General features: G+C 34.2%; 2 protein-coding genes across 3 annotated transcripts; one reads left to right on the forward strand and one right to left on the reverse strand.

The window, feature by feature from the left end:
- Window positions 1-6,096: 6,096 nt before the first annotated feature.
- On the forward strand, window positions 6,097-10,896 carry LOC105951659 (putative serine/threonine-protein kinase At1g54610). 2 transcript variants are annotated; one of them, XM_088816733.1, is made up of 8 exons: window positions 6,097-6,405; window positions 6,696-7,069; window positions 7,354-7,638; window positions 8,486-8,803; window positions 9,393-9,620; window positions 9,726-9,826; window positions 9,935-10,061; window positions 10,268-10,896. In XM_088816733.1, exons 2-8 carry the CDS (start codon window positions 6,767-6,769, stop codon window positions 10,640-10,642), a joined length of 1,737 nt encoding a protein of 578 aa, XP_088672859.1. In that variant the 5' UTR covers window positions 6,097-6,405; window positions 6,696-6,766; the 3' UTR covers window positions 10,643-10,896. The 2 variants fall into 2 exon arrangements, with proteins under 2 accessions (XP_088672859.1, XP_088672860.1); XM_088816734.1 differs by having other exon boundaries at window positions 6,312-6,447.
- Window positions 10,897-14,582: 3,686 nt separating this feature from the next.
- On the reverse strand, window positions 14,583-27,533 carry EMB2247 (protein EMBRYO DEFECTIVE 2247). The gene is made up of 27 exons (XM_012975110.2): window positions 27,238-27,533; window positions 27,054-27,141; window positions 26,406-26,532; window positions 25,682-25,765; window positions 25,126-25,220; window positions 24,581-24,672; window positions 24,249-24,302; window positions 23,889-23,941; window positions 23,745-23,812; window positions 22,974-23,049; window positions 22,069-22,152; window positions 20,837-20,985; window positions 20,623-20,740; window positions 20,427-20,543; window positions 19,912-20,132; window positions 19,270-19,359; window positions 18,794-18,905; window positions 18,069-18,179; window positions 17,836-17,970; window positions 17,697-17,747; window positions 17,504-17,616; window positions 16,931-17,078; window positions 16,691-16,795; window positions 16,478-16,579; window positions 16,034-16,106; window positions 15,756-15,922; window positions 14,583-14,997 (listed from the first exon to the last, which is right to left on the reverse strand). Exons 1-27 carry the CDS (start codon window positions 27,383-27,385, stop codon window positions 14,869-14,871), a joined length of 2,910 nt encoding a protein of 969 aa, XP_012830564.2. The 5' UTR covers window positions 27,386-27,533; the 3' UTR covers window positions 14,583-14,868.
- Between the last annotated feature and the right edge of the window lie 172 nt (window positions 27,534-27,705).

Genomic DNA, 27,705 nt, shown 5'->3' on the forward strand with positions numbered 1-27,705 from the left:
ATAATATCCATTATTATATATTATTAATATGTATTTAAAAATATAGAGAAAATGTAAAGCTCGGGAGCCTGCTCGCGAGCTGTCGAACAACTGAAATGAAGCTCGAGCTCGACTCATCGAAAAGCTCGGGCTCGTGTCTTTATCTCTTTTTTTTTTTAATATTGTTCTTATTATTATTATAATAATAATAATAATAATAATAATAATAATAATAATTATTATTATTATTATTATTATTATTATTATTATTATTATTATTATTATTATTATTATTATTATTATTATTATTATTATTATTATTATTATTATTATTATTATTATTATTATTATTATTATTATTATTATTATTATTATTATTATTATTATTATTATTTTATTAATTTTTTTTTTTAATTTTTTTTTTTTTTTGTTTTTGAACTTTTTTTTCTCTATCAGGTATGTTAATCGACTATGAAGCATATTAAATCAATTATGATGAACTATAGCCGATTGAGGAACCGACAACTAAAAATAACAAATCACAACTACAAAAATGCAAAATCAACTATATTTTACAAATACAAACAATATACAAACATTATAATTGATTTATAAAATTGGAATCAATAAACAAAAAATAAAAAAAAATAAAAAATTGGAGTCAATGAAGCATATTAATCGACTAGATGTGAAGCATAGTCGATTAAGAATCTGCAACTAAAAATAACAAATCACAACTGCGAAAAAATGCAAAATCAACTATATATTACAAAAACAAAAAATATTACAAACATTATAAATTATTTATACAATTGGAATCAATAATAATTAAAAAAAAATAAAAAAGATAAAAAAAATTGGAGTCGATCAACCTTAATCGACTGACAGAGCATAGTCGATTAGCTTAATCGACTATGAACATGTACATAGTCGATTATCGTTTCAGCCTGCGCGAAATTCTCTACATGCGCCATCCTCCGCCCGATCCACAAAAAAATCTGCCTCCCCATCGTCACCACACCGCCGCCACAACACACCATCACCTCCTTACTTTGATATTGTGACAGTTTTTTTTATTACAAATAAATAAATAAAATCACAACTGGCACCACCAATCAAAGCAGAACCACTACCCATCAAAATCCGATTCCGGCGACAAATCAACAATTTTACCTCTTTTTGCCGCCGATGTAGCAATCGTGGCATTTGAATTCAGAATCACTATCAAAATCAATTATAATGTTTGATGGGTGCTTCCTCTTCTTTCTTTCTCCATCTTCCGGCGACGGCGGAGAAGATTACCGTAGAAAACAGAGAAAAAAAAGAAAGGAAAACAGAGAAGAGGAAACAGAGACGAGAGAAAAAAGCTAGAAACGTAAAAGCGGCCGAATGAAAAGTTAAATATAAGATTAGAGTTTTGAAAGAGTATAATAGACAACTAAGGGTACTTTTGGAATTATAAAAATATTACATGAGTGGAATAATAACTAGGAGGTTTTCTCTAATTTTTTTTTTTTTTGAGGGAATGTTTCCTTTAACTTATTTTACTAGATGAAGGGTTCTTGCTCGTTATCCCTAAAAAATAAACTATAGTCGTGAGCGGAATCTACCTAATGATTGTATACGCAAAAAAAATTAAGGAAAAAAAAATATCAACATGGCAAATTGTTCATAAATGTGACCTTCCGACCAATCGGACCTTGATCAAACCATAAAGGTCCAAACACAAATATAAAGATTAGGATTTATGGCCCATTAAATCTTCGATTGAGCATGGTTGTCACATATCAATTTGATTAGTGATTTTTGTGTGAAAATATTTAATATTATTCAATTTACTTAAAAGAAATAGTTGAGTCCGGTAACGATGGTTTACTTTAATGGCGGAGCAAGTGATCGTAATGTAATTTTTCCGAGTCGAACATGCTTGCTAATATTTTCTAGATCGAGCTTGTCATACTTTACATTTTTAGTACAATTTACGGGCTCATGCAATTTACACATCATGTTATGGGCTGTGTCATGTCGATAAAAAAAAATATATGATCAATAATTTGATGGTACATCAAGTTAAAAGTAACTAAGCTAGCTGCAATAATGTTTAAAGTAAGTGATTAGCCTTTTTGTTTATAAGATTCCATATCCAATTAGATTTATTACCACGTACAAACTAGGACCAACTAGGACCACTTAACGTAATTAATATGGTTGGTTATAAAAGTTCAATTGAATGGTTTGGGTTAGAATTATTCTCCCTTTCTTATTTTATTTATCTTTTTGGAAAACAATTTATTTATCTTTTTGGAAAACAATCGTATTAAGAAAACTAATAAATATGTATGGATTTTATGAGAAAAAAACATAATAGATGATTACAATAGCTCATCTCATTAATTATCTCTGTATAAATCAATTGTTGAAGGGAAAAAAACGATAAAATATAATACATGCATCGTTGGAAGTCTAAAATGATAAATAATTTGAAATGAAAATTTTCTGTAAAACAAAAATTAAAATGGGAAGGAGATAATAATATTTTTACTATTCTAAAAGATTTCATGAAATAATTTGTTCCTAGTTCAGAAATTTAGGGATGACCTAGTTTCTACTATCAAAGTAGAGGTCTAGGCCGGTTCAAATCATACCCCTCTCTTACTTACCTAATTTGTAATTGGATTTGAATTTTAAGGGGAAAAAAGTTTGACTAAATTCATATTTACCCACCAACAATATAAGATAAATATGGTAGATGTAATTATGTAAAAATGTTAGATTTGTTCGTAAATCGACCTTACCTCTCAGGGGGTTGATTGTAATTTACCCTAAACCTGTTCACGGCCGGATCTTAACAGTCCAACTCAAGAATCTTGCTACAGCAGATCTCTCATTTTTTTACATCATAGAGGTTGTTGAAGTGCAAACAATGTCCCACATCGGTTTAATATGTGAAAGATCAATGGTTTATAAGGAGGGGATAACAACTCTATTGGTATGAGGGTTTTTGGGGAAACCCAAAAGCAACATCAATTGGGTTTGGCCTAATCTGAACAATAGTATAACAATATAGAGTTTTTGCTATTCCGACGGCTCGACGAGCTCCCTCCAACTTCAAGTGGGGCTTGGTGATCCTTTGTGTGGTCCGACCTATGGAATACCCAACTTGGCCCTCCAACTTCAAGTGGGAGGCTTGGTGATCCTTTGTGTGGTCCGACCTATGTAATACCCAACTTGGCAACTTATTTGCAGGAAAATTGATTTATTTTATTATTAATCAAGCAAAATTAATTGAACTCGGCCCAATTTGTTCCAGTGGGAACTCAATAGAGGTTTTACACATGTAGCATGGATTCGACCACACTTCTTAGAGGTTTTACACTATGTTTAAAATGCATTAATCTCATTTGAAATAGTTTAGGTTGTGAATTAAATTCTCATTCATCTCATACTGAATTTGAACAAGAACAAATAAGATACAACAATCTTCTAAAACCGTAGATTTTGATTCCATAAGTTGTTTTCTAATTTCAACATGAATTCTACTTCAAAATTTTTAATTTAAATGTGAGGTCATCACCTCAATTTTCCATCACTTTTATGTAACACCCATCACCTCTTTCTTTTATCCTTTTTTTTTTTTCTCTTAAATAAAGCCTAATGAGTTATGGGGCCTATAAATAATTTAAATTCATTAGTTGGAAATGTCGATTATTTGGCCATCATATGGGGTTATTACTATAATTAGAGGTTGTCTCACAATTGGAGAGAGTAATTAGTGGAATAAATATTATGTCATAATACGTATTGTTTTACAAAAGAATAATTTATATTTATTAACTTTTTTAACATTGGTGCTTGGGGTGTAACTGAGCTGAGCTGGTTCGACAAAAACTCGAATTCGAACTCAATTTTTTTGAGCTCGAGTTTTCTAACGAGTCGAGCCCAAGCTCATTCTTAGTTGTTTGTGAGCTTGCGAGCCGGCTCGAGATTTTTTTTTTAATTTAATTCAATTTTTTTTAAATATGATTAATGTAAAATAAATGATAAATTCATAGAAGTAATAAATAAAAAAAATTACTAGTCATTTTCTTTCGAAATTTTTATTACAATTTATAGCAATAAAATTCTAATAATATTAATAAAAAAAAGACACAAAATGGCTCAGACTCGAACTCGAACTCAAGCTCGACTTCGACAATCTCGGCTCGCTCAAACTCAAACTCGAACTCAAGCTCGACTTCGACAATCTCAGCTCGCTCGAACTCGAACTCAAGCTCGACTTCGACAATCTTGGCTCGCTCGAGCTCGAGCCCAAGAAAAAAATACTCACAGAGCTTGAGCTCGAACTTGGCTCGTTTGCACATTGCTGAAATCTTAAACGTCAATAATTTTAAGGGGACTTTAGCAATAAGTCCCTTTCAAATTGCTAAGAATAGAACTAAGTCTACCCCTAAAATCATCATCTATGAGACGCCCCTAACACTTTTTGTACCGAAAATACTACCCTGAATATAAACAATATTTATCATTATTTAGTCTACAATTAGCATTTTCATTTTTTTTTCCAATTAATTATTAAGTCAAATAAGACTATATTTGACTATAGTCATATTCTTTTCATATTACCATTTTTTATATATAAAAAACCTTAATCGATGTCCACACACAAATCACAATTTCATTTTTGATATTACAAATCAAACAAGCCTACATGCGACAATATAGATTCAAAAAGTCCCATGTATCACATCATTATATATTAGAAAAAAAAATCCATACATAACTTAAATATGACTGCGTATGATTGTATACGACTACATGGCCAATCACAGTCGATTAATAAAATGGGTTGCTTGAGGGTGCTTTCGCCGGGCCGTGCTTCTTCTCCGATGGTCAAAACTGGACGATGTACCTATCGTTAGCTTCGTCTCCTTGGCGTGCATCCGTGGTTTGTTACTTTTAATGGTTTTATCCATTGGTTGCGAGGGGATTGACTTGTGTGTTGCGCTAGGGTTTCTCAAATCTCGTCGGTGCTCATTTATTTGCATCAATATAGTACAAGGGTGGTGGTGAGGAGGCGGATGCCAAGATTTTTTGGGGATATTGAAGTGGTTGGGAGGAGGGAAGGTGAAACCCTAGGCGGCGGCTGTGTTTGCAGCTAGGGTTTACAACGTTAGGGGCATATATCTCCATCGTGCATCAGTCTGACAAGGGGTGGTGTGTAGGGGCGGCGGTAGGTTGTTTTGGGGAGGTTTGACATCCCAGCGAGGTGTGATGGCGGAGCCCTAGGCGACAATTGTGGTCAGTGGCTAGGTGAGCGGATTACAGCGGTGGTCTAAAAAGTGGAAGAAAAAATGCGACGACGATGGTGTAAATCTGGAAGAAAGAGAGCAACGAAGGGGACGACAATTTACAGAACTGAAGGAAAAATAGAGAAATTAGAGAATAAAAGAGAAAGAGTTACATACATAAATAAATCTGAAATATTAAATGTCGTTTCAATTTTACTAATGTCGTTTTGACTTCGAACCTGATGTTGACATATTTCTATTTTGATTTTGGCAAAATTCGAAACACGAAAACTGTAGTTATTTGGGTTAGCTTTCTAATCCAACTTAAATCTGCTAGATTGGATGCCGTGTGACAAAGTTATGCATGAATGAGTCACATTTTGAATTTTAGATACTTCAATACATCAAAGTTGTGAGCAGTATTCATTGATTCATATATATCTTTCTTCATCTGACATCCAATTTTGGTGATTCAAGTTGGTTTAGAAAACTAACTCAGAATACTACAAATTCTATTTTTCGGGTTTTGCAAAATTTGGAAATAAAAATGATCAAAATCACGTTTGAAGTCGTAACGGTATTATTAAAGTTCGAGCGACATTTATCACATCCCTTTTAATGAAGAAATACAAAATTCATTATCAAGAGGGGTAAAATAGGGTTAATACATTTTTGAGTTGGTGTTATTAATTCAAAATGGAATTTATGTGTATGAAAAAGTCTTTAAATGGTAACTATTTCGAAATATTTTCTAAATTAGGTGTATTGCAAATTACACATTTAAAGAGAGAGGGGTATAAATTATAATTCCACTTTGGCAACTCAAAAAGGAAAGAGAAAAAGGGGAAAAACTTTCTTCTTTTCAATTGAGCTTCGTTTTTCTAACCCTGCAATAAAATACTCATCCTTCTGCCAATTTACTATATTTTAATACAATAATTTGCAGTACACACATAATCACACACACTGAGACCCCACACAAACACACACACACACACATATATTATATATATATATATATATATATATATATATATAAATAATTTGGGTGAATAAAAAGTTAAGCTTTATGCTAAATTTTCAAACACGAAAGTCCAGAGCAATAAATGCAGAGTCAGAGAGTAGCATGATTCAATTGGTTCTTTCTCTATTTTTAATTATTATTTTATTTCCTGTGCTGGTTGGTTTTCTCACTGACCCGAATTGACTACTCCACCATTTTTCTTTTTCTTTTCTTCAAATTTATTTATTTATTTTTTAATTAATTAATTACTATTCTGTTCTACTGATCCTGGTTGTCAATTCGGATCAATCACAACACACACTCGTGAGTGTGCAATAACTGCGGAGCAGTTCTGAGTTCTGAGTTCTGAGTTCTTCACTGAAACAAGATTCCTTTTTTTTTTTTTTTTTTGGGGGGGGTTTCAGAGTTTGAGCAATTTCAGATGAAATGGGCTGGCTGCGAATTCCGATAAACTGAGCTGAAGAATTGTTTGCCCATGGGTTGTGTTCTGGGAAAACGGGCCGCCGGAAGAAGAGAGGCTCGCCGGAAGCAGAAAACCGACGAACGCCCCGATTCGGAATCCGCCGCTGCCGCCGGCGCGGCGGGAAGGGCTGAGGAGAAGAAGACCGAGGAGGTCCCGACCGCGATCGCTGCGGCGGCGGCGCCGCCGGAGTTCAGACTCAGGAGGGGCCTATCCAGCGGCGGCGAGGTGTGGCCGTCGTGGCTGATCGAAGTCGCCGGCCACGCCATTAAGGACTGGAAACCCCGCCGCGCCAACACCTTCGAGAAGCTCGATAAGGTAATCGCCGCCATTTTCATTTTATTCAGCATTAATTTCAGCAAAAAAAAAAAAGATACCTAATTTTGATTAGAAAAAGTACAACCCTGGTATGCATGGTACAACACTACAAAGCAAAGTTATTTCTTGTTCAAGTACAAAAGCTGCAAACCCTTGCCCAATTGGGTTTAATAGTACGAAAAATCAAGAGCACACATATTTCTTATTGCAATTTGTAATCGAGCATTTTGTTTCATTGAATTAATTCTAAATTCAACGCTCGATTTCGGGGAAAAATCGAACAGATTGGGCAAGGGACATACAGCAATGTGTACAAAGCAAGGGATTTAATAACCGGTAAAGTGGTGGCACTTAAGAAAGTAAGGTTCGATAACTTAGAGCCAGAAACAGTCAAATTCATGGCGAGAGAGATACTCGTATTGAGAAAGCTGAACCATCCGAATGTAATAAAACTCGAAGGTCTCGTTATTTCAAGAATGTCGAGCAGTCTTTACCTCGTTTTCGAGTACATGGAACATGATCTAGCTGGCCTAGCCGCTGTCCAACCTGCCAAATTCACCGAACCTCAGGTAAGTAAACGGGCTGTATTCATATTATTTGTTTTACTATTTTACATCGATATGCATCTTTTTTCGGATAAAAATACGGGATAAGTTTCATCTTTTTTTCTATATTTCAATGTCAAGTGGGCTGTATTGAAATCTCACATGTATATTTTTTGGACCCTTTTGACTCTTGTATGAGAGGCATTGTTCTAGTTACGAAATCGAGGATCTTTTACCTTTTTTTTTTGGTTTGTGATGTAATGAGGTAATTTGGATTATATGGTTATATATATAAATATTTTTTGTCTCTAGTTTTGCATCATGTGCTTTTTGGATGCTACTGATTGAGCTTTCTTCGTCTGTTACGGTCCCCACGATTATTTTTTTTTCCTAGTGGTTATTATAGTGTCCAAACGAGGATGTGACATTGATCGAAAAATATGATCGAACCATCTCGTTTCTCTCTTTGTCTCTGAAAGTGAACTGCTACTATTTTCTTGTGGTTACTGCGATTGAAAGAGATCTTATTCGTTTAAAAGCATGCTAGTTTTTCAATCCAATGGAAGGAAAAACCAGAAACGTCACGATCGAAATCAATTGGGCTTTGTTTTGTTTTCATTAATCTCCCCTTTTCGATAATTTTAATTTCGTTTATTTGAGCTAAGCATTGATGTGTGTATTATTACAGCAAGAATCTTTTGATAGAGAAAATAAATGAACGGCACCGAAATTCACTGGAAGGAAAACAAACATCAAATACTAGTTTTCTGGTTACATACTATTTGCACGAACGCAAAGTACTACGAATAACTGAAAAAATAATAATATTTTTTTTTTTAATTTTTTAATTTTTTTTGTGTTGGCGGTGCAGGTGAAATGTTATATGAAACAATTACTTTCGGGTTTAGAGCACTGCCACAACAATGGTGTACTACACCGAGATATCAAATGCTCCAACTTGCTAATAGACAATGAAGGAGTTTTAAGAATAGCTGATTTTGGTTTAGCTTCTTTTTTCGATCCTCAGCGAAAGAGACCAATGACAAGTCGTGTAATAACCCTTTGGTATCGCCCACCCGAGCTTTTGCTGGGGTCCACTTATTACAGCGTCGGTGTTGATTTGTGGAGCGCTGGCTGTATTTTGGCTGAGTTGTTCGCTGGCAAGCCCATTTTACGGGGAAGAACAGAGGTACTCGTTTTATTTATTTATAAATGTAGGTGTGATTTGTTGATAGCTACTTATTACCTTACAAGTATTGTGGCATCGATTTGTAGTTCAATTAAGCATCACGCTATCTCAAATGTGGAATCTATTTTTTTTCATCAAAAACCTTTTTCATCGATTTTTAATAAATATTTTTTTAGAATATAACTTGTAATGCTAATTTTTAATCAATTAAATTATTAAGCTATACGTAATCACATGAACCAAGTGCAAACGCACGTGTTGCTAGTCATATTTAAAAAAAAAAAAGAAAAAAAATAACCCTTTGTGACAATAGAAATGGAAAGTAATACATACAAGCTTGCAAATTCAAATTAGGAGTGTTCATAAATTTTGATCTAATCTGCAGCCTGCAAGTTTCACTGATCTGAATTGTCGGTTGATAGTTGATAGGATCTCTGTTTTACGGCACTTTTTTTTGCTTATAATTTTGTAATTTTGCTTATAATTTTGTAATTTTACTTAAAATTTTGTAATTTTACTTAAAATTTTATCGGTATTTTCTCCAAGCCAATATTTTTTTTTATTGATTTAATATTTGCTTGCACCGTAGGTTGAGCAGCTGCACAAGGTATTTAAACTATGTGGCTCTCCGTCAGAGGAATATTGGAAGAAATCGAGATTGCCAAATGCAACTCTTTATAAACCTCAACAACCTTACAAGTCCTGCTTATCCGAAACCTTCAAGGATTTTCCGCCAACCGCCCTCTCTCTAATACAAACTCTTCTCTCCATCGATCCCGACGCACGAGGCACTGCCACGTCAGCGTTAAACAGTGAAGTGAGTAATTGCTTTTGTTTTACAAGTCAAAAAGATTCTAGCAACTTATGGAAGTTTGTATAACGTAATTTTGAATATTATTTTTTTTTTCTTTTTGTTGAAAAGCTTTTCAGTACGGAACCATATGCATGTGAACCGTCAAGCTTACCTAAATTTCCTCCAAGTAAGGAAATGGATATAAAATTGAGAGACGAAGAAGCTAGAAGGTTCTTTTACCCCTCTCTCTCTCTCTCTCTCTCTCTCTCTCTCCATTTTTTTTAGCCCCTTTTTACGATATCTTAATTGTGTGAATATTTATATTTTGGCTAATGTAGGCTACGGGGTTTGAGTGGGAAACCGCAAGTAGGTATAGAAGGCAATAGACGACCGAGACCACGTGACAAAGTTACCCGTGCAATGCCAGCTCCTGAAGCTAATGCGGAGCTACAAACCAACTTAGATGTATGCCAAAACACATCCCGTTTTTCTCTTTCCGTTACTCTCTCTCTCTCTCTCTCTCTCTCTCTCTCTCTCTCTCTCTCTCTCTCTCTATGATATTGAGTCTTGAAGTTGTTCTATGCTAGTAGATTTCCATCGTTTTCTTTCCCCCAAAAAGAAATTTCTTATCAAAAAAAAAAACCGATTCGTTTACATTTTTGTGTGTGCAGAGAATGAGAATAATGTCGGACGCTAAAGCGAAAAGCAAGAGCGAAAAATTCCCCCCACCGCACGAGGATGCATCGTTTGGCCATACTCTCGATTCATCACAAAACGGACCTCTTTCTTTTGGTGCATCTCGTCATAGTAATAATAACACTTCGTTCACGTCTTCAATATTCGACCGAAAATCATCAAGATCTCTACGGAATTACACTACATCGAAAAATAATGCAGCTCCTACAAAGAGGAAAAACGAGATGGAAGAGCCTCAAAGGGCACCTTCGAGGAGCTTTATTAATGCTTTGTATCCATCTTCGGTTGGATGGGATTTCGGGTTCAGCCGAAGACGAACGGTTTCGGAAAATTTCAAGGATCGGAAGTAGAGAGAGAAAGAGAAGGGAGGTGAGTTTGTAGACAAATTTTTGAAACTCTTAGGTGCTTTTCTTTTTCTTTTTTATAAATTGCAATGAAAGTACTTAAGAGTAATTTGTTGCAATGATGATTGGGGTTTGTGTATAATGAAGAAAAGATAGAATTTTTTATGAGAAATGATGGGAAAGTGGTTTATAGTGAATTGGATTCTCATCTTTGTTGTACATGTCAGATGTTCTTGTTTAGTGAAGGATTGATTATTTTATAAGCATAAAGCATGCATCTATTTACTATTAGGGGAAATTATCTTTTGCTGCCTTAAAAATAGGGAAAATCCACTTTCCCCCCTTGTACTTTGGCTCAATGTCACTTTACCCCCCTATTACTCTCGATTGCATCGATTTACCCCCCTGCACTTGAAAATTTATATCAATGTGGCCCTTGTTGTTAGTTGTCTGACATTTGACCTTAACACCGTTCTGTCTAAACTCTTAAATAACAAAAACGCGACCCCTCCCAGATTAAATAATTATTATAAAAGAAAAAAGAAGTAAAAAAACAAAAAAAAATTAAATCAAAACAATGAGAAAGCACTGTGACGACGGCAACCATAATTTCTTTTTTAATTTTTTTAATTTTTTTTTAAATATTATTTAAATTGGGAGGTGTCGTTTTTTTTGTAATTTTTAGAGTTAGATCAAATGGTGTTAAGGTCAAACGTCTGAAAACTAAAGGTGATGGCCACATTGAGACAATTTTTCAAGTACAGGGGGACAAATCGATACAATCGAGAGTAGAAGGAATAAAATGATATCGAGTTAAAGTACAAAGGGAAAAAGTGAAATTTACTCTTAAAAATATTCTTTATATCTATAAGGACACACGCATTTTGCCAGTTTGCTAATAGTCCATTTATGCTCCCTTTTAGCGTAATTGCTGAGAAAACTAACAGTAACGGCGTCGCGGTGATTGGCACAACTTAGTTATATTAATAAGCAACATCTTAGTTAAAATATAATGAAGAAAAAATTAAATCAAGAATAGATACTTCCCACAACATAGTTACACAACTTAGAGCAACTCCAATGGAGAGATATCAAAATGGAGCATTAAACATTCATTTGATACTTGATATAATACTTTGATACTTCTAGAAAAAAAATTCACTCCAATCACAAGTATCAAATAGATGATTAAATTTTAAATATATGAATAATTATGTTTTTAAATTCCATATGTCAAATAGTGATAGGTTAATAAAGTGGTTATATTTTTGATACCTTTTTTTCCAAGGAGTATTTTTGCATCTCGGTGTGGTTGAGTATCAAAATAATTCTTACTTTAATGCCTCCATTAGAGGAGGATTTTTTTATTTTGGAGTATCAAAGTGGTAGTTTTTTGGTTTGATACTTCATTTAGTTCCTCCATTGGAGTTGCTCTTAATTACACAACATAGACAACTTATTTGCATAGCTTAATTACACAACTTTGTTAAATAAGCTGAAGGGAAAAAAAATCTCTGGTGCGTACACCACCACTAACTTTACCATCTCCAAACAATTTTTAATATTTTTCGGTTTGGTTTCCATGATTATTAGGTTAGGTTACAACTGAAATGAATGAGTATAACCAAAATCGTATGTACTTAGGTGTGTGATTATGTGTGTGGTTGTATGACAGAGTTTTTTTAGCAAATTGCAAAGTTGGTATGTCCTGATTTGAAAGACAATTAGAGCTCATGGGTGTTTAGTAGAGATGGCAATGGGTGCGGGTTCGCCGGGTCTTGGACCCGGTACTGACCCGTTTGAGGCGGGTTTGGGTAAGTTAAATGGTTCTTCGGGTAATGAGTTTAAGTTTCTAGAACCGGATGGTTCTGGATCGGGTTTTGGGTCTTATTGGAACCGACTCGTATAAATATATTATATTTTAGGGTAAATTACAAACACCACCTGAGGTATGGTCAATTTACGAAAAAATATCTCCGGTAATTACATCTACACTTCAACTGTATTTTTTCTAACATCTCCACCCTTATGGTGTCAAATTCAACATAATCATCTAGATTTCGTGGAATGTGCTCTAGTTTGTACTCGTTTGGTGTAAAAATACAGTTTCTGATGCACCACAATATGATATATACAAGCCAAAAAACATATATTATGATCATCTTGCTTCAAAATATGGAGTTCGAATATGATAAAATAGGTACAAAAGTGGTAACATTCCATATAATCTCGAAGATTCCACTAAATTTGAAACCGCAAGGGTGGACGTGTAAGAAGATTTATAGTAGAGAAGGGTGGTTATAATTACCCAAACAAGAGGGGGAGTTTTGTAATTTAACCATACCTCAGGGATGGTTGTAATTTATCCTGTATTTTATAGTTAATCTATATATACAAATTAATTTATGATTTTATTTATCAAACATTCAATTTTTATCGTGTCTATTCTCATTGATCTATTTTTCACCATTTCATTTTTTTAAATCTCATTTCTCGTAAGTAAAATCTATCATTTGTCGACCATCGCTAGCCGTCTTGCCTTTTGAACTTTACTTATCCTAGAAGTTAAATATAATTAATTATATAATTTTGTTACTTACTTTATGAGTAAACTGCAAAAACTACCCCTGTGTAATCTCGAAATAGCAAAAAACCCCCTGTGATAAATAAACTAGCAAAAACCCCCCTGTGAAATTATTTAAATAGCAAAAACCCCCCTATGGAACTATTTGAGGGTTGACTTGATATAAAAAGACACAAATACCCCTGGAGTCTTGCAATTAATAAATTCTTATATTTTATAAATATTTTAATTATTTTATTTAAAAAATAATCAATTTAGTTGTTTACTATTTTTTTTAATTTCTAAACAAATAAATTAAAAAGAATAAATATACATATAATATGTATATATATAAATACATTTTGAGGGACAATTTTGTCATTTCAAGTCTAAAAAATCAGCTGAGGGGGATTCTGCCTTTGACTAAATTTCACAGGGGGGTTTTTGCTAGTTTATTTATCACAGGGGGGTTTTTGCTATTTCGAGATAACACAGGGGTAGTATTTGCAATTTACTCCTTACTTTATATCACGTGTAGAAGTATTTTAAAATATTGAATTTTAAGTTTTAGATTATTTTGTTAAAATATAAAAGTAAAATATTACGAAAATTAAAAAGTAATAATTTATTTTTTATGTTAACGGGTCTAGCGAATCTAAAGGGTCAGAACCGTTTAATTTGAGTATGGGTTGGGGCCGGTCTGGGTCTAAGCTAAACTGAGTTAGGGCGGGTCTGGATTTTATATATTTTTCACGGGTCGGGTTTCGGGTTTAGGCAAACCCGGCCCACAACCGACCCGTTGCCATCCCTAATGTTTAGCAAATTGCCCCATACCTTTACTGGGGAAAATAAAACATCAATATATATATATATATATATATATATATATATATATATATATATATATATATATATATATATATATTAGTTTACAAAATGTTATGGTAAACTTGTACTAGTAATCATATATACCAGCTTTTAAGGTAGGGATGTGAATGAGTCGAGCTTATTTATTATCAAAATTTACTTTACCTCAAACTTTTTAATCTGAAATTTAAATAGACATGATTCTAATTTTCTATGCAATTTTAATTTCTGAATATAACAGAAAAGTCAATAATATAATTCCAAAAATTTCGATCCTTTATTTTTTTTTCAATTTTGGACTGAATAGTTTTACTTGACAACTTTCGTCTCTAATTTGCTTTCATAATTAATTTAGACAATTTTAGTTATTTAGATATAATAAATCAACTCAACTTGATTCGTCTTGTGAGTATTTAGTACTTCGAATTAGATAGTTAAATATTTCCTGTGGATTCAAGATCCGACTCTTCTATGTCCACTTTACTACTTGTTACGATATGTACACTTGCGTGTGAGTTTTTGGCCAACGCCACTCCCTCAATAACAAATATTAATTTCTTCATGATGCATTAAGACTGCATTTCATGTTTTATAACATTGGATGAAAGGTTTCAGATTGTTGTCACCACCATTATCTGTACATCAGTACACATTTCTCTCTCATGGCCCTTTTGTAGTAAACAAAATTCATCATCAACAATACATTATACCTCTTCTCCACTACATGAAGAAATCTCCATGAAACTAATAGGCCGATTTGTACTTTGAACGACGACAAGTTCGCTGAATGCTTTAATTGAAATTAGTTGGATACCGTAACTGTGGATTGGAGAAAAGAAAGACGATTTCTTGTTAAGGTTAATTTCTCTTCGGCTTCTGCTGCTTTTTCTTGAACCCCGCGAACAATATCCTCTGGAGCTTTCTCTACAAACTGTACATAGTCATAAAACAAATCATGAGATCTTAAAGTGATCAAAGGATACAGATAGATACGCATTTAAAGGAAAGGAACACACAGATTTCTAACGAATTGATGTAAATAAAAAAGGAAAAAATATTCTGTGGAGTCGTCAGATAAATAGAAATACTTCAGGCCAATTTTGTTTTTTTCAAGGAAAAAGAAAAGAAAAAGGAGAGTATAAAATCACACCAATCCTTCTAACACTGCAATTCTTGAAGGCCCTTGTGTTCGTTCGTCAACTAAATGATGATCGCTAGTTTTTTAGTATTGAATCTACCGCCAATTTGAGGTGAATCATGCACAAGTTCCCTACACATAATTATCTTGCTTATGATTCAAAAGAAAAGTGCAAGATTTAGTTGTACTAGCAAGTGACACGTACATTGCCGCCGTGATGTAACTTATTTATGTATTGATTCATAATTTGATTGAACTTGACATTAAAAGCAATAAAAAAATCTAAATAACACAAATTATTCCAGATCTTCCAAATTGACAAATTTCGGCGAAGAAATAAAAATTGCCAAAGCACACATTACTAAGTGATGATAGAATTACGAAGAGTGAAGTAATTATGACCTCATTCATATTTTACCTAAATAACCATAATTAATCGATATTTTAACTCAGTGACAGGGGTATAATAGGTATGACAAAAAAGCTAGGAAACGTAAAACATTTATATTTCATACTTTTAAAGGTAGGAAAGGATTTTAGCAATTACTTACACTGGGAGAACTTAAGCGAGCCATGAGTCCATCATACTCGGTTTGCATTTTAGCAAGGCGTTTAGAAATACGTTCGACTTCGCTAGAAATATCTACCATATCGGCAAGAGGAAGGTAAGCTTCCAAACCTTCACTGGCAACAAGATGGACTGATTGGTTGGCATCTCCTGCAGGTTATTTAAATAAATAAAACATTGCCAAAGGAGATTAATTATAAGATGCGAAAAGACCGATCCTATCCTCGCAAAAAAAGAAGAAGGTGATTTTTTTTCACATACCTGGGGGTGATTGTGTAAAACTGACATTCTGCAAATCTAGTCTAGAGAGCAGAGCCAAAACTTCCCTTTCTTTCTGCACCATGGGGTGAAGATAAAAATCTTTACTAAATAATAAGGCAATGTGATAGCATTTTAATGCTAAATCAATTGAAGCAGATATATATTTTCAACATAGACGAAACAAAATGGGTATGTTGCTGCTAAAATTTCTCAGAGTTCTCCGAGATTTTTTCGTCACGACATTGAAGATTTAACTGAACAATTTGGACCAACCAAGGATGAGATACTCAAGTAATAGTTGATAGGGTAACTGAATCTCATAGCAAAACAGTAAATCACCATTTTGTATCGTTTAAAACTATTTTACTACAACTGCAAGCACAAAAGTATGACTGATTCAATCCAACAGGCTGAAGAAATAAGTCGGAAAATAGGCCAACTTACCGAAATATACTGGATGACTTCTGAATTTGCAACAATAGATGCAGATATACGCTTTGCTGGTTCAACAGAGTACTCTGCCCGTGCATTTCGAATTGCTCTCGTCTAGGATCACATGTAAATGCAAAACAACCATTTAGATCCACAGAATCCTATAAATATCCCATTGACTCGTCAAGTAAGAAATATTTTATAAGAAAAACTAAAAAGGGTTACCAAAGCTTGTAAATTCTCGAACTTCTTGATGGAATCTGTTTGCCTTGGAAGTGAAGTCACAGGCCAAGCCGACACTATAAGAGCTTCTTCTCGATTGGGTAAGGACTGTAGGGGAAAACATAGATAAGTAAAACATGGGAAAAAATAGTATACTTTTGGCCAATATACATTTATTTAGATAATTCTGAAAGAATTATTCAGATAAGTTAAACAGTTGAAACGAAGACAGACTTGCATTACCTGCCAGAGCTCTTCAGTAACAAATGGCATGAACGGATGCAGTAATTTTAGTATGTTTTCAAAGACATATAAGAGAACCGCTTGTGCCACAGAAGCCGTCGAGTCACCTCCAGACTGATATAGACGGGATTTACTTGCTTCAATATACCTAATCAGGAACGGGAAAGCGTGAGCTGGTGAAAAACATAAGACTGACTAACATTCTGATTGTTAAGAATTGGCCGTGCATCAATAAAGAAGCAAGACATATTTGAGCTTTAAAATAATAACACAAACAGAGGAAGACATGTCATCACACAAAAATAGCACATCACATCAGAACTCTAACACTTGCACCTTACTTGTTTTCAGAATAAATTGCATCTAGAGAAACGCTTCTTTGTTCTTATAGGTCATTATGTCATGTCAATCTAATTGTTAAATTGATAAAAGCAGCTCCAAATTTAGGTTAAAGATTTGAGCTCCATGGTTTATGTTTGAAGATGGTCCCATTATAAAGTGGAGTGGAGAACAATTGGAACCAAAAAAAATATTGAATAGAAGTCTCTAGAAGCCCGAAAAAAAACGGCATACCAATCAGCAAAATCAGCCCAAAAGAAATCATAAATTTCTCTTGCAACATCTCCAAAGAAAAACTTGTCATAACTCGTGGTGACAGCATCTATTAGCATGTGGAGTTTTGATACCTGCGTAAAACTTGTGTCAACTGGACGAGGAAATGATATTTATGATGTCATAAAAAAGTTGCAGGATATTATATCTTTACCACCCAGCATTCTGGCAGAGGTAGTTTGAACAGTGACTCTTCTGTATCAAACTGCAAAAACACGGGACTGATCACATACTTAAAATGGAAGGCAAATAACTTCAAAATGTTATATGCACAAATTAAGAGGTGGAAGAACCTTGAATTCCTGCATAGCTTTGCAAGCAGATAAATCACTTTGAGGCAAATTCTGCAACACAAACTTGCCAGCATTCCACAGTTTGTTGGTGAATGCTTTGTTAGAATTTAACCTCTCAGTTGATAAATTTAGATCCTGCGAAGGTAGAAGTTACAAGATGACCAATCATAACATAGCCATTACAGATTTTGTTGATGCAAAGGAAATACTTAAAGAGAGAAAGAGAGACAAACCTGACCAGGCGTTCCTAGAGAAAGACTGAAACGTAGAGCATCAGTGCCATACTCTTTGATCGTATCAAGTGGATCTATAACATTTCCTAGGGTTTTAGACATTTTACGGCCCTGAAAGAATGGAAATACGAGTTTGAAATTACGTCAGATTCCATGAAACATGGTATTACATGAGCATTAAATATTTAAGACCAACGAGCAATTTTAAAATAAGAAGGAAAATAAGATTAAGAGAAACAAACGAGTAGTTATAAAACATTCAGAAATAGTTTTTTCATCAGCTTCACGACAATGGCAACGTAATATTGTAACCATTACAGCAAGCCTGATAAGAGAAGGAACAACCTAATATGCAATTTAATACGAAATGAACCAGCTTTAAAACCCATAACGGATTATTTTTAATACAAGTCGAATCCAATTTACTTAACTCTGAGAAATCAAAGCATGTTCAAGAACATCAACAACTAAGAGTAAGAGCCCACATGAGCAGAAGGATGACTTGATTGCAATTATTTGAAACAGAATCATCGAACACATAAACTAACACCTAGCAGAATTAGCATATAAAAGCAGAAAAACCTTTTAGCATGAAGTTAAACCCACGAAAAAAGTTAAAAGGCTACGCTAAGCTAAAAGCTGCTGGATTGTGATTATTAGAGAAACACAGGAATCACTGCCATATATTCACTGAGGCCGTACTATGTGCCTCACGTTTGACTCACTTGCGAATCTCGGATAAGTCCATGAAGGTAAATATTTGAAAATGGAACTTTTCCAGTGAATTCTATTCCCATCATCACCATTCTTGCCACCCAAAAGAACAATATGTCATGCCTGTTCAAATCAAGAAGCATAATAAGAAACGGAATTTTTTTCAAAGGAAAATAGTTACTTAGAGAAAGAGACAACAGTCATTTTCTGGGTAGTAATAACATCTTATGGGTTACAAATATGCTAATCAAGATAAAGGATAAATCCGACATAAGCGTAACATGTGAAGCCTCAAATAATGCAATGGATCAGTGACAGAGAATAATCGATTGAAGTTTCTACACAGGAGAACTAATACCATCAAATCGGATGGAGGGAGGGAAAGAAATTTGGTAAAGGGGAGGGAGGGACCATCAGCAAACTTTGAATTAAATAGTCATAGATATTAAAAAATGTAAAGAAAAAGCCCAAGCAGAAATATAAATACCCGGTTTCAAGAACTGATGTAGGATAAAATTCCTTAAAATCCTTTGCTGACACGTCCGGCCAGCCGAGAGTGCTGAAAGGCCACAGTGCACTAAGAGAAAAGACAAATGAGATGAGGTTAGGCACTCCTTGAAGTTATTAAATAGCAAGAACACCCTCTTAAACCACTTCGCAAACTAATTCCCTTTCATGATTCATTTTAAGGTTGTATTAAATAACTTGATATTTGTTAATGTCATATTTACAAGATAATGAAGTAATGTTTTCTCGAAGCAACATAATTATCTCATGGTAACCAATAAAACAAGCAGTTGAAAATGCAAAGAAAATTGTGTTCGGTAATTAAACAAGGAAAGTATATTATATATCTATACATGCTTGTTTTCAGTTCCATCAGAAACCTGTAATGAGTCACTGTATAAACTTGATACATAGTTGCTTCAAAGAATCACCAGCTAATTTTTGGAGCCAAAAAAAAATGATAAATGTTACTCATATCATATCATTCTTGGCATAATACTGGTAATTCATATATTATATGCCTTTGATTCAAGGCAGACTTTTATTTGAGAAAAATCGGAAAGATGCTAGACAAAGATAAATGCATTTTGACAGTAATACCAAAAAGTGCTCAACAACAAACCTCGAAAACCAGGTGTCAAGAACATCAGGATCCTGATATATTTCAACATTTTGTCCATATTTTTTACGAGCTTTTTCAAGAGCTTCATCGGTGCAGCTAGCAACTATGTAGTCCTCTTCACAATCTTTACCTACAATGTACCAAACTGGTATACGATGCCCCCACCACAGTTGCCTGCTTATACACCAGTCCTTGATATTTGATAGCCAGTGATTGTATATCTAGAACCATCACGTACACATGTAAGAATACAACTTCAACTTGAAACAAACAGTTGAAAATCTTGAGTAAATAAAAGAAACTGATGTCTGTAGATAATCATGCTTTTAGTTGTAATTTATGTTCTGCTCAGGATTCGAAAAAAAATGGTGCTCAATGAGGCATTATCAAGAACACTAGCAGCTTCAAAGGCTAATAAAAGAATAAAATTAAGATAGGCAAGGGACAGGTGGGAATGACAAAACAAGGTCTAAAGAGCCAAACGAAGATCAGAAAAGATGACTAATATCACATACCTTCTCAAATCTTTCGGGCATGATAGTTAATTCTCCCTTTTCCACTGCTTGGAGAGCCTTCTCTGCTAAGGGCTCCATTGTCACAAACCACTGCTTGCTTACTAGAGGCTCTATTATCTGATTAAAGAAACTTCATATTTAGAACAAAAAAGTCATAAGCGCATTTTCAGACAAACACTATGAAAAACTTGCACACCTCTCCACCACGTTGGGATCTTGGGACTCGTAAAGTGTGAGCCTCTTTTTTTACCGCTAGCCCTGTCTCCTCAAGCTCTGACCAAAGTTTCTTTCTAGCCTCAAACCGATCAAGACCACTGAACCAATTTAATTCAATTAAAATACATTAGGCAAAATATGAATTCCTTTACCACTGCTGAAACAGTTTGACACCCCAAAAGTTCAATAAATACCTGTATAATCCAGCAATTTCATTTAGTGTCCCATCCTTATTCATGACATTGAGAATGGGAAGACCAAGTTTCCGGGCAAGAAGGTAATCGTTGTGATCATGGCCAGGACTTATCTTCAAGACGCCAGTTCCAAAGTCTTTATCAACATACTACATCATCAACAAGAAAGTATATTCAGAGACATCCTATTAAAAGCCAAGTTGAAACTTTGAAACAATTGTAAAATCACTGTATTTAAGTGGTTAATGATAATGATATTCCTGATTGGATAAGAATAAATAGTGGGGTAATTTTCGTTATTTATTACTCTTCTCGTTGTAACACGCCTATATAACTAGTATCCTTTTCATCATGCAGAAGAGTCATGGTTACAGTTGCATTGGTGTTGATTGTGACCTATTGGATCTTCAAACACAAAACTATAGTGCATCCGAAGATTTTCTTGATGTCCTTCATCTTAGTTCAAGTAGAAAACATCAATTAGCATTTGATGTAAAACTTGAGAGCAAGTGTTAAGGATAAAAGCTGTTATACTTTGAAATAGTAATAAAAGAACAACATAAGTGATCAAAATTGTAATATTTATGATTTCATATGATTTAGTAGTGACTTGATTTCCTCCATTTCATAAATAGCTGGTCCTTGTAATGCAATAAGTAAGAGAGAATAATATATGTGTTATAACCATTTGGGGTCCTCGCACATAGATGTAGGCTGACAGAACTAACTTATTAAATTGTCTTTTCTGTTTTCTCTTGTTTATAAAACAAAAAAATGCAACATATCTACATAATTAGAAGCAACAAAAGAAAACTTATAGTTATCTGAAAAATTATATTAGAAATAAGAAACTGAGAGTAATTGGAACAACAGTGTCCCATGGCTACTTGAAGATTTTTTTTTTTTTTTTGAGCACGGCTACTTGAAGATATGTACAGCAGAAAGACGTAAGATTATGGAAACTCTAAATTCAGTTCTTAACCATTCAAGTAACTCTATAAGATTTATTGGTTTATGCGAAAAAGAATAATGAAATTTAGGTTCTTCAGGATTTGTCCTTTACATTACGAGAATACACTCCAGAAGAAGATGGATACAGATTATAACGTGCTCTTCAGTTCGGAACTTGTTTAAGTAACTCTATGATTTATGGTTTATGCTAAAAGATAATAAAAATTTGGATCATGTATCTGTTCAAAACAGCAAGTACCATAAGCATGAGAGATCTTTACCTTGTCAGAAATAATCGGCACATGGCGGCCATAAGTCATCGGGACAATTGCCTGCTGTCCGATGTACTTAGAATAGCGTTCGTCCTAAGAAACATTAAAACAGGTATTAGGAGAATGAATCAATAAACGTAAAGTCATGCATACATCACATAGCCACATACATACAGGGAACGTGTTTCATCACCTAGTTTCATAAAGAAGTTAAATTCTATGGGACTTGGAACATAAAACGGGCCTTTAATTGAATGTGTTTTATAATGTTGACCTCTCGCAGTCATCTATTATTAGAATTCTATTAGAAGCAATATGTTGATATCCGAAGTGATTAAGCTTAGACAGTAAGTCTCAAGGTTACTATTCTCAGTGGTTGAGCAACAAACCTAAAGTATTTATGGTTCTGAAGTGTTACTCCCAGCTTATCTATTAACCTAGTCATCTTTTTGTTTTCTTACTTTCGTCAATAAAAAGTTTCAGTTTGTGTGCTACTCCTAAAGAAAGAGAAGGAACATTACTGCCTTCCCGTCATCCTCCTAACCTATTTTGTTTCTGTGACGAAAGCTACACATATACAGATATACTTCGCTGAGATAACATTGTTAGACTCCTTTACCAACTCTGTCTACTAAGTAGGTCGGTAGTTCTCTAATGCAGTCCTTTTTGAGTTCTCTAGATCATCAAAAATCTACTAAGATGTTTATGGGCATTCTTCATTGTGGTAACCGATAAGCTCTTGATCTTGCTAACCGTTTACATATTTCCAGATGACAATGAGTTTTAAATTATGAAGCAAGTGTAAGAATCTCATTTTCCTATCTTCTTAAAGTAAGATGAACACTCAGAAGGATCTTTTACCCACTTGTGGTTCAGTTTCAAATTGACTAGGATTAAAACCAGGTAAAATTTACCTCCGGATGCACCGCTACAGCAGTATCACCAAACAACGTCTCTGGCCTTGTGGTTGCAATTGTCAGAAAGTCATCCCTGTGATATGGAGGAAAACAACTTTGCTAAGAACGACAGAAGTTTCATCAGAGCAAAAGACAAAATAAATTCATCAGTAAATGGAAGTAACATATCATAGTAAGACCTCACCAAAAGTTTGATCACACACACGGAAAGCTACTAAAAAAATTTAGAAGACATTTTGCCAGTGAAATAGAATTTCAATAATTTTTTTGAAAAAGGAATAAACGAAAGAGAATTGATATTTCTGTTTCTTTTCTATTAAAATAAATATTACTTCTACTTACTTTTTCTTGTGAATGAGTAACAGAAAATATATTATATACATACTACATGTATATAAGTTTTTTGTGGATAATTGTTAAAGTTGGCTCACTACTCAAGAAACTGTGTTAAGCTTCAGAGACAAAGCAAAATTAACTTTTAACATCATTTGACGGTTTTCTCCTACAAATATTCCACCGGAATTCGGTCGTATATGGCGTATAAACTATTTATAGTCCGTCCGGATGGTAAAGTATTACAGGAAATAGTACAGACGACAAAGTGTAAAGCGCGCATAGTTTGGATGGCAGAATACTTTTTCCATAAACTATAATAAAAATGAAAAGTAAAAGAAGGTATTTATAATTCATTAATGATGAGGGATTTTTTTGCATTAATGAGGAGGTTGCAAGATCTAATTAGAAGAGTTTAGCCGATAAGAATAATACCTTGAACCACCAGCAACACGGTACTTAATGTGATATAGAGCACCAGGTTCTTCTGAGTACTCCACTTCCTAAAAGAAGAATAAATTTTGATATAAGACAAACTACCACGAATATGAATGGAAAAAATAAATATAATTTGTGTACCAAGTCCGAAACTGCAGTCTGTAGATTGGGGGACCAGTTGACCATGTAAGAACCTGTAAAAAACTAGTTGTTACTACGTACAAGTATTAAATTTTCATCACAGCTCAGCAAAGCTGGAACCACTAGTTTTCGCTAAAATACATGTGTAATGCTTTACATCAAGGTAAAATCCATACCAATTATCATGATTTGAATAAAATTGCAAGGACGGGTAATCCTTAGAGATCCTTATTTTAAAGTTTGTGGGGAGAAGAATGCTCGAGTAGGAAAAAAAACAGCTGCCATTTTGACAGATATGTTATAGATTTCATTACCATGATAGATTAGGCCTTGATAGATTAAACAGCTGTAGCAACGTACCTTGATATATTAGGCCTTTCTCATGAAGCTTAACAAAGGCTTCGACCACTGCTCCTGCAGAAGTTAAAAGAACGAAATTCAGTACAAGCTATGAAATTTAATTTCACTAAAAATAATATATGCAGTTGATAAATGGCAATGCTAAACTTTCTTAGTAAGACAATGGAGATAAGAAGATAATTAACCAAACAAAACCTCAGATGTAATCATAAATAACCTACTCATGACAGCTTGGCACCAAATCATGCCATGTCCTAGATACCATATAGTACTGATATTTTATGCATTATACATGGTTGATGGGGGGATTTACAGGGCGAAAACTGCCTTACGACTCAGCTGAGCATCTAGTGTAAAACGTTCTCTGGTCCAATCACAAGAAGCACCCAGTCTCTTGATTTGATTTGTGATTGTTCCACCATACCTACAATTAATACGCTGAAATGAGCATTTCAATACACTAACAATAAAGAAATAAGAAATGACATAGTGGATCTGTAACTTCCAAATTAAAGGAAGTGTCTTCAGAACAACATTAGGCTACTCATTATTGAACAAAAAAATTGGGACTCCAGAAAGCTGTACCTACTCTAAATTGTTATGGAGCAACAAATTGGAAAATAGAGAATTGATGCATATTGATGAGATTCCCTTGTTAGATTTATCATTAGTACTTCTTTAAGTTATAAAATACTTGTCCTATCTCTGATCCTCAAATCTAAGCATTTCAAAGATGGTCAATGAGACTACTCTAATTGTCAAATACTAGTAAAAGGTCACTAGCTCTCACCAATCGAAAAATTAGAGAACTGAAAGTACAAGCAGGCATAGACATAAGCAAAAAACAGTAATGCTGAAGGAGGATCAGAAGAATTACTTTTCCTTCCATTCCCAAACTCGTTTTGTAAATTCTTCTCTACCTAAATCAACTCTTTTTATTCCTTCGGCAGCCAGCATTCTTTCAACAACTAACTGAAAATAAGGAAGGTTTAGTTCAATGCCAGAACAACAAATATACAGAAAACAGTAACTCAAGAATCATTAAAAAGTACATTTGATAAAGGATTTAGTAAAGAGAAGGAGCAACAATTTTGGCCCAAAAACAGATATTGATAATGTCGAACCATTGGTGGAACCAGGTAAAGTTGGGAGAGCAAAACCAAGTAGCTTGCATATGTCAGGAGTACAAGAAATTTGATGATGAATGAAAATCAAAGAGATGATGACCAAAATTTATGAAAATTTTCAATCTGAATTAAGTTTCTCAACATAATTGTAGTTTCACCAAACTAGAACTATTTTTTTCTGTAAATAATTGGCTAAGAAAAAGTGTTGAACAACTACTTTTATCCAAACACATTAATATATAAATATATGTGTGTGTGTGTGTGTGTGTGTGTGGAAAAATCAATGCTTTTAGATATAGCATCAACCTGAGTTGCAATACCGGCATGATCAGTTCCAGGTAGCCAGAGTGTCGGTCTCCCTTTCATTCTATGGTATCTTACCATAATATCCTACAATTGTAACATAATCAGTACGAAAGATAATGCTATTGAATTTCCTAATCCCAATATTAATTCGCAATTGGTAACAAAACAATGGTGGGTAAATGAACATAGAAAATCAATCACGATGAGAAGACGAGGAGCAAATGAAGGGAGTGGTGAGTGGAGATACTAGAAGGTAGCAACACATATACATGTCCGGATTGGGTGAGAGTGAGAGAGGGAGGAGAATAGACTGCACTTTAATCTAAGGGGTGTATATAGTCATTGTTTTTTCTCCAATCTTATTTAATTTGCACATTTAGTTCAATTGTGTCCCGTTACTAGTATAATTTTAGTAGAGCATTCAAATTTCATTATCACTGAGTTTTTTTTTTTTTTTTGCTTCTTTTCTAGTGCTCAGTATTCAAAATGTAATTAAAACTAGGTCTATAGTTACCTTAAATTCAAAATATATGCACTATAATTTCATGCTTAAATTAGGCTATGGTGGATTTACAAATCACTTGAATGTAAAAAATAAAACCAAGACTACAAATATAAATGTATAGAAGGGGAAACAAGAAAAACATATCACTACATATGAAATATACAGAACAAAGGATCGGAAAAAAATAAAATATAGGATACAAGCATCAAAATTTCGAACCTCGAGAGTCACAAACATAGCATGTCCCATGTGCAATGAACCAGTAACATTAGGTGGCGGCATTGGAATTACAAATGTGTCACTTCCCCTCTCAAAATTTGGCTTGAAATACCCTTGAGACTCCCACCTAGGATCGATCATTTATAAAATAATAACGATAGAGTGAAATGAGATTTAAAGCATTCAAAACGAAAATACTGAAAGTGCTTTGTCCTTTTGAACTCGTAACGCGGTCCCGCATGATATATGTTACGGGCTCAGGGTTCAATCTTATAAATGTCGATGACATTCTAAACGAATCTTACACTGTAATTTTAGTAAATAAGCTCCGAGAAAAATACATCCGGAAGCATAAATTACAATCTCCTCTTATCGTACCTTCTACTGTACTATATACCACACTCAAAGATGGCAAAAAAGATTCAGCATTATAATCCAATACTCAATTTTCTACCAATCTATAAACGATAGCACGAACACTTTGTTCTTCAGAACATCGTGACATTTCAAATGAAATTACTTTTATACAATTGCCGTTGATTAAAGCTACAGAATAAAAATTACTACTATTCTAAAACTTCCTTCATCCCTTTCCAAATTGAAACTGGAGAAAATAAATCAACACACACATATCAGTGATTGGATTACCATTTATATATCCTTTCCTCCGCCGTAAAATCGAAGGATTTCGCCACCTGCGGCGAAGTAAACACACCACTATCGCCCATTCCAGCAACTGAAAATTCACAGTAAGGATCAATATTTTCAGAAAAAAATACACGCAACAATTGTTTCGAAATGAATGTTTTTTGACAAATTGTTGGTGGATTACCAGTGGAGAAGTGGCTGGTTCTGAAACGGATGAAGTGAGGGCGGGAGAGAGAGAGGCGACGACGTCGTTTGGTGGAGAAAAGTAGAGGATTGAGCCTGCTGTAGACGGAGCAAGAAGAAGATAAGAGGGAGGGGTTGGAGAACGCCATTTTTTCCCCCTCTGCGAAAAAAAACACACTTCACAATTTGCAATGCTGCGGATTTTAACCAAGTTCAAATGTCGAAGAAACGCGGTTCTGAAGTGCGACTTTATTCAGGCTCAAAATGGGGATGGGGAAAATAACTGTTTATTTATTTATTATTTCTTGTTGAAAACTAGAATAACTGCTTATTCGAACCTACACACCATTCCATAAACATGTACTGACCCGGACTCGACCCGACCCAGATCCGCCCCGTTGACCAAGCACCCGGAATCGGACCTTAGCTTGTATGGTTCGGTTTCGGTTCTTGTATTTGAGGACTCGAG

The sequence above is a fragment of the Erythranthe guttata genome, chromosome 4 (genome assembly GCF_056151865.1).
Source record: "Erythranthe guttata isolate IM_541 chromosome 4, IM_541, whole genome shotgun sequence".
In the NCBI taxonomy this organism is placed as follows: domain Eukaryota; kingdom Viridiplantae; phylum Streptophyta; class Magnoliopsida; order Lamiales; family Phrymaceae; genus Erythranthe; species Erythranthe guttata.

What these genes read in the sequence shown, in the direction of transcription:
- LOC105951659 (XM_088816733.1), top strand. Translation starts at nt 6,767, where the DNA reads ATGGGTTGTGTTCTGGGAAAACGGGCCGCCGGAAGAAGAGAGGCTCGC. An exon ending in CCTTCGAGAAGCTCGATAAG is followed by an intron (nt 7,070 to 7,353) that starts GTAATCGCCGCC and finishes AAAATCGAACAG; the next exon opens with ATTGGGCAAGGGACATACAG. An exon ending in CCAAATTCACCGAACCTCAG is followed by an intron (nt 7,639 to 8,485) that starts GTAAGTAAACGG and finishes TTGGCGGTGCAG; the next exon opens with GTGAAATGTTATATGAAACA.
- EMB2247 (XM_012975110.2), bottom strand. Translation starts at nt 27,385, where the DNA reads ATGGCGTTCTCCAACCCCTCCCTCTTATCTTCTTCTTGCTCCGTCTAC. An exon ending in TCGAGAATTTACAAGCTTTG is followed by an intron (nt 16,580 to 16,690) that starts GTAACCCTTTTT and finishes ATGTGATCCTAG; the next exon opens with ACGAGAGCAATTCGAAATGC. An exon ending in CTCGCTTAAGTTCTCCCAGT is followed by an intron (nt 14,998 to 15,755) that starts GTAAGTAATTGC and finishes GACTATGTACAG; the next exon opens with TTTGTAGAGAAAGCTCCAGA.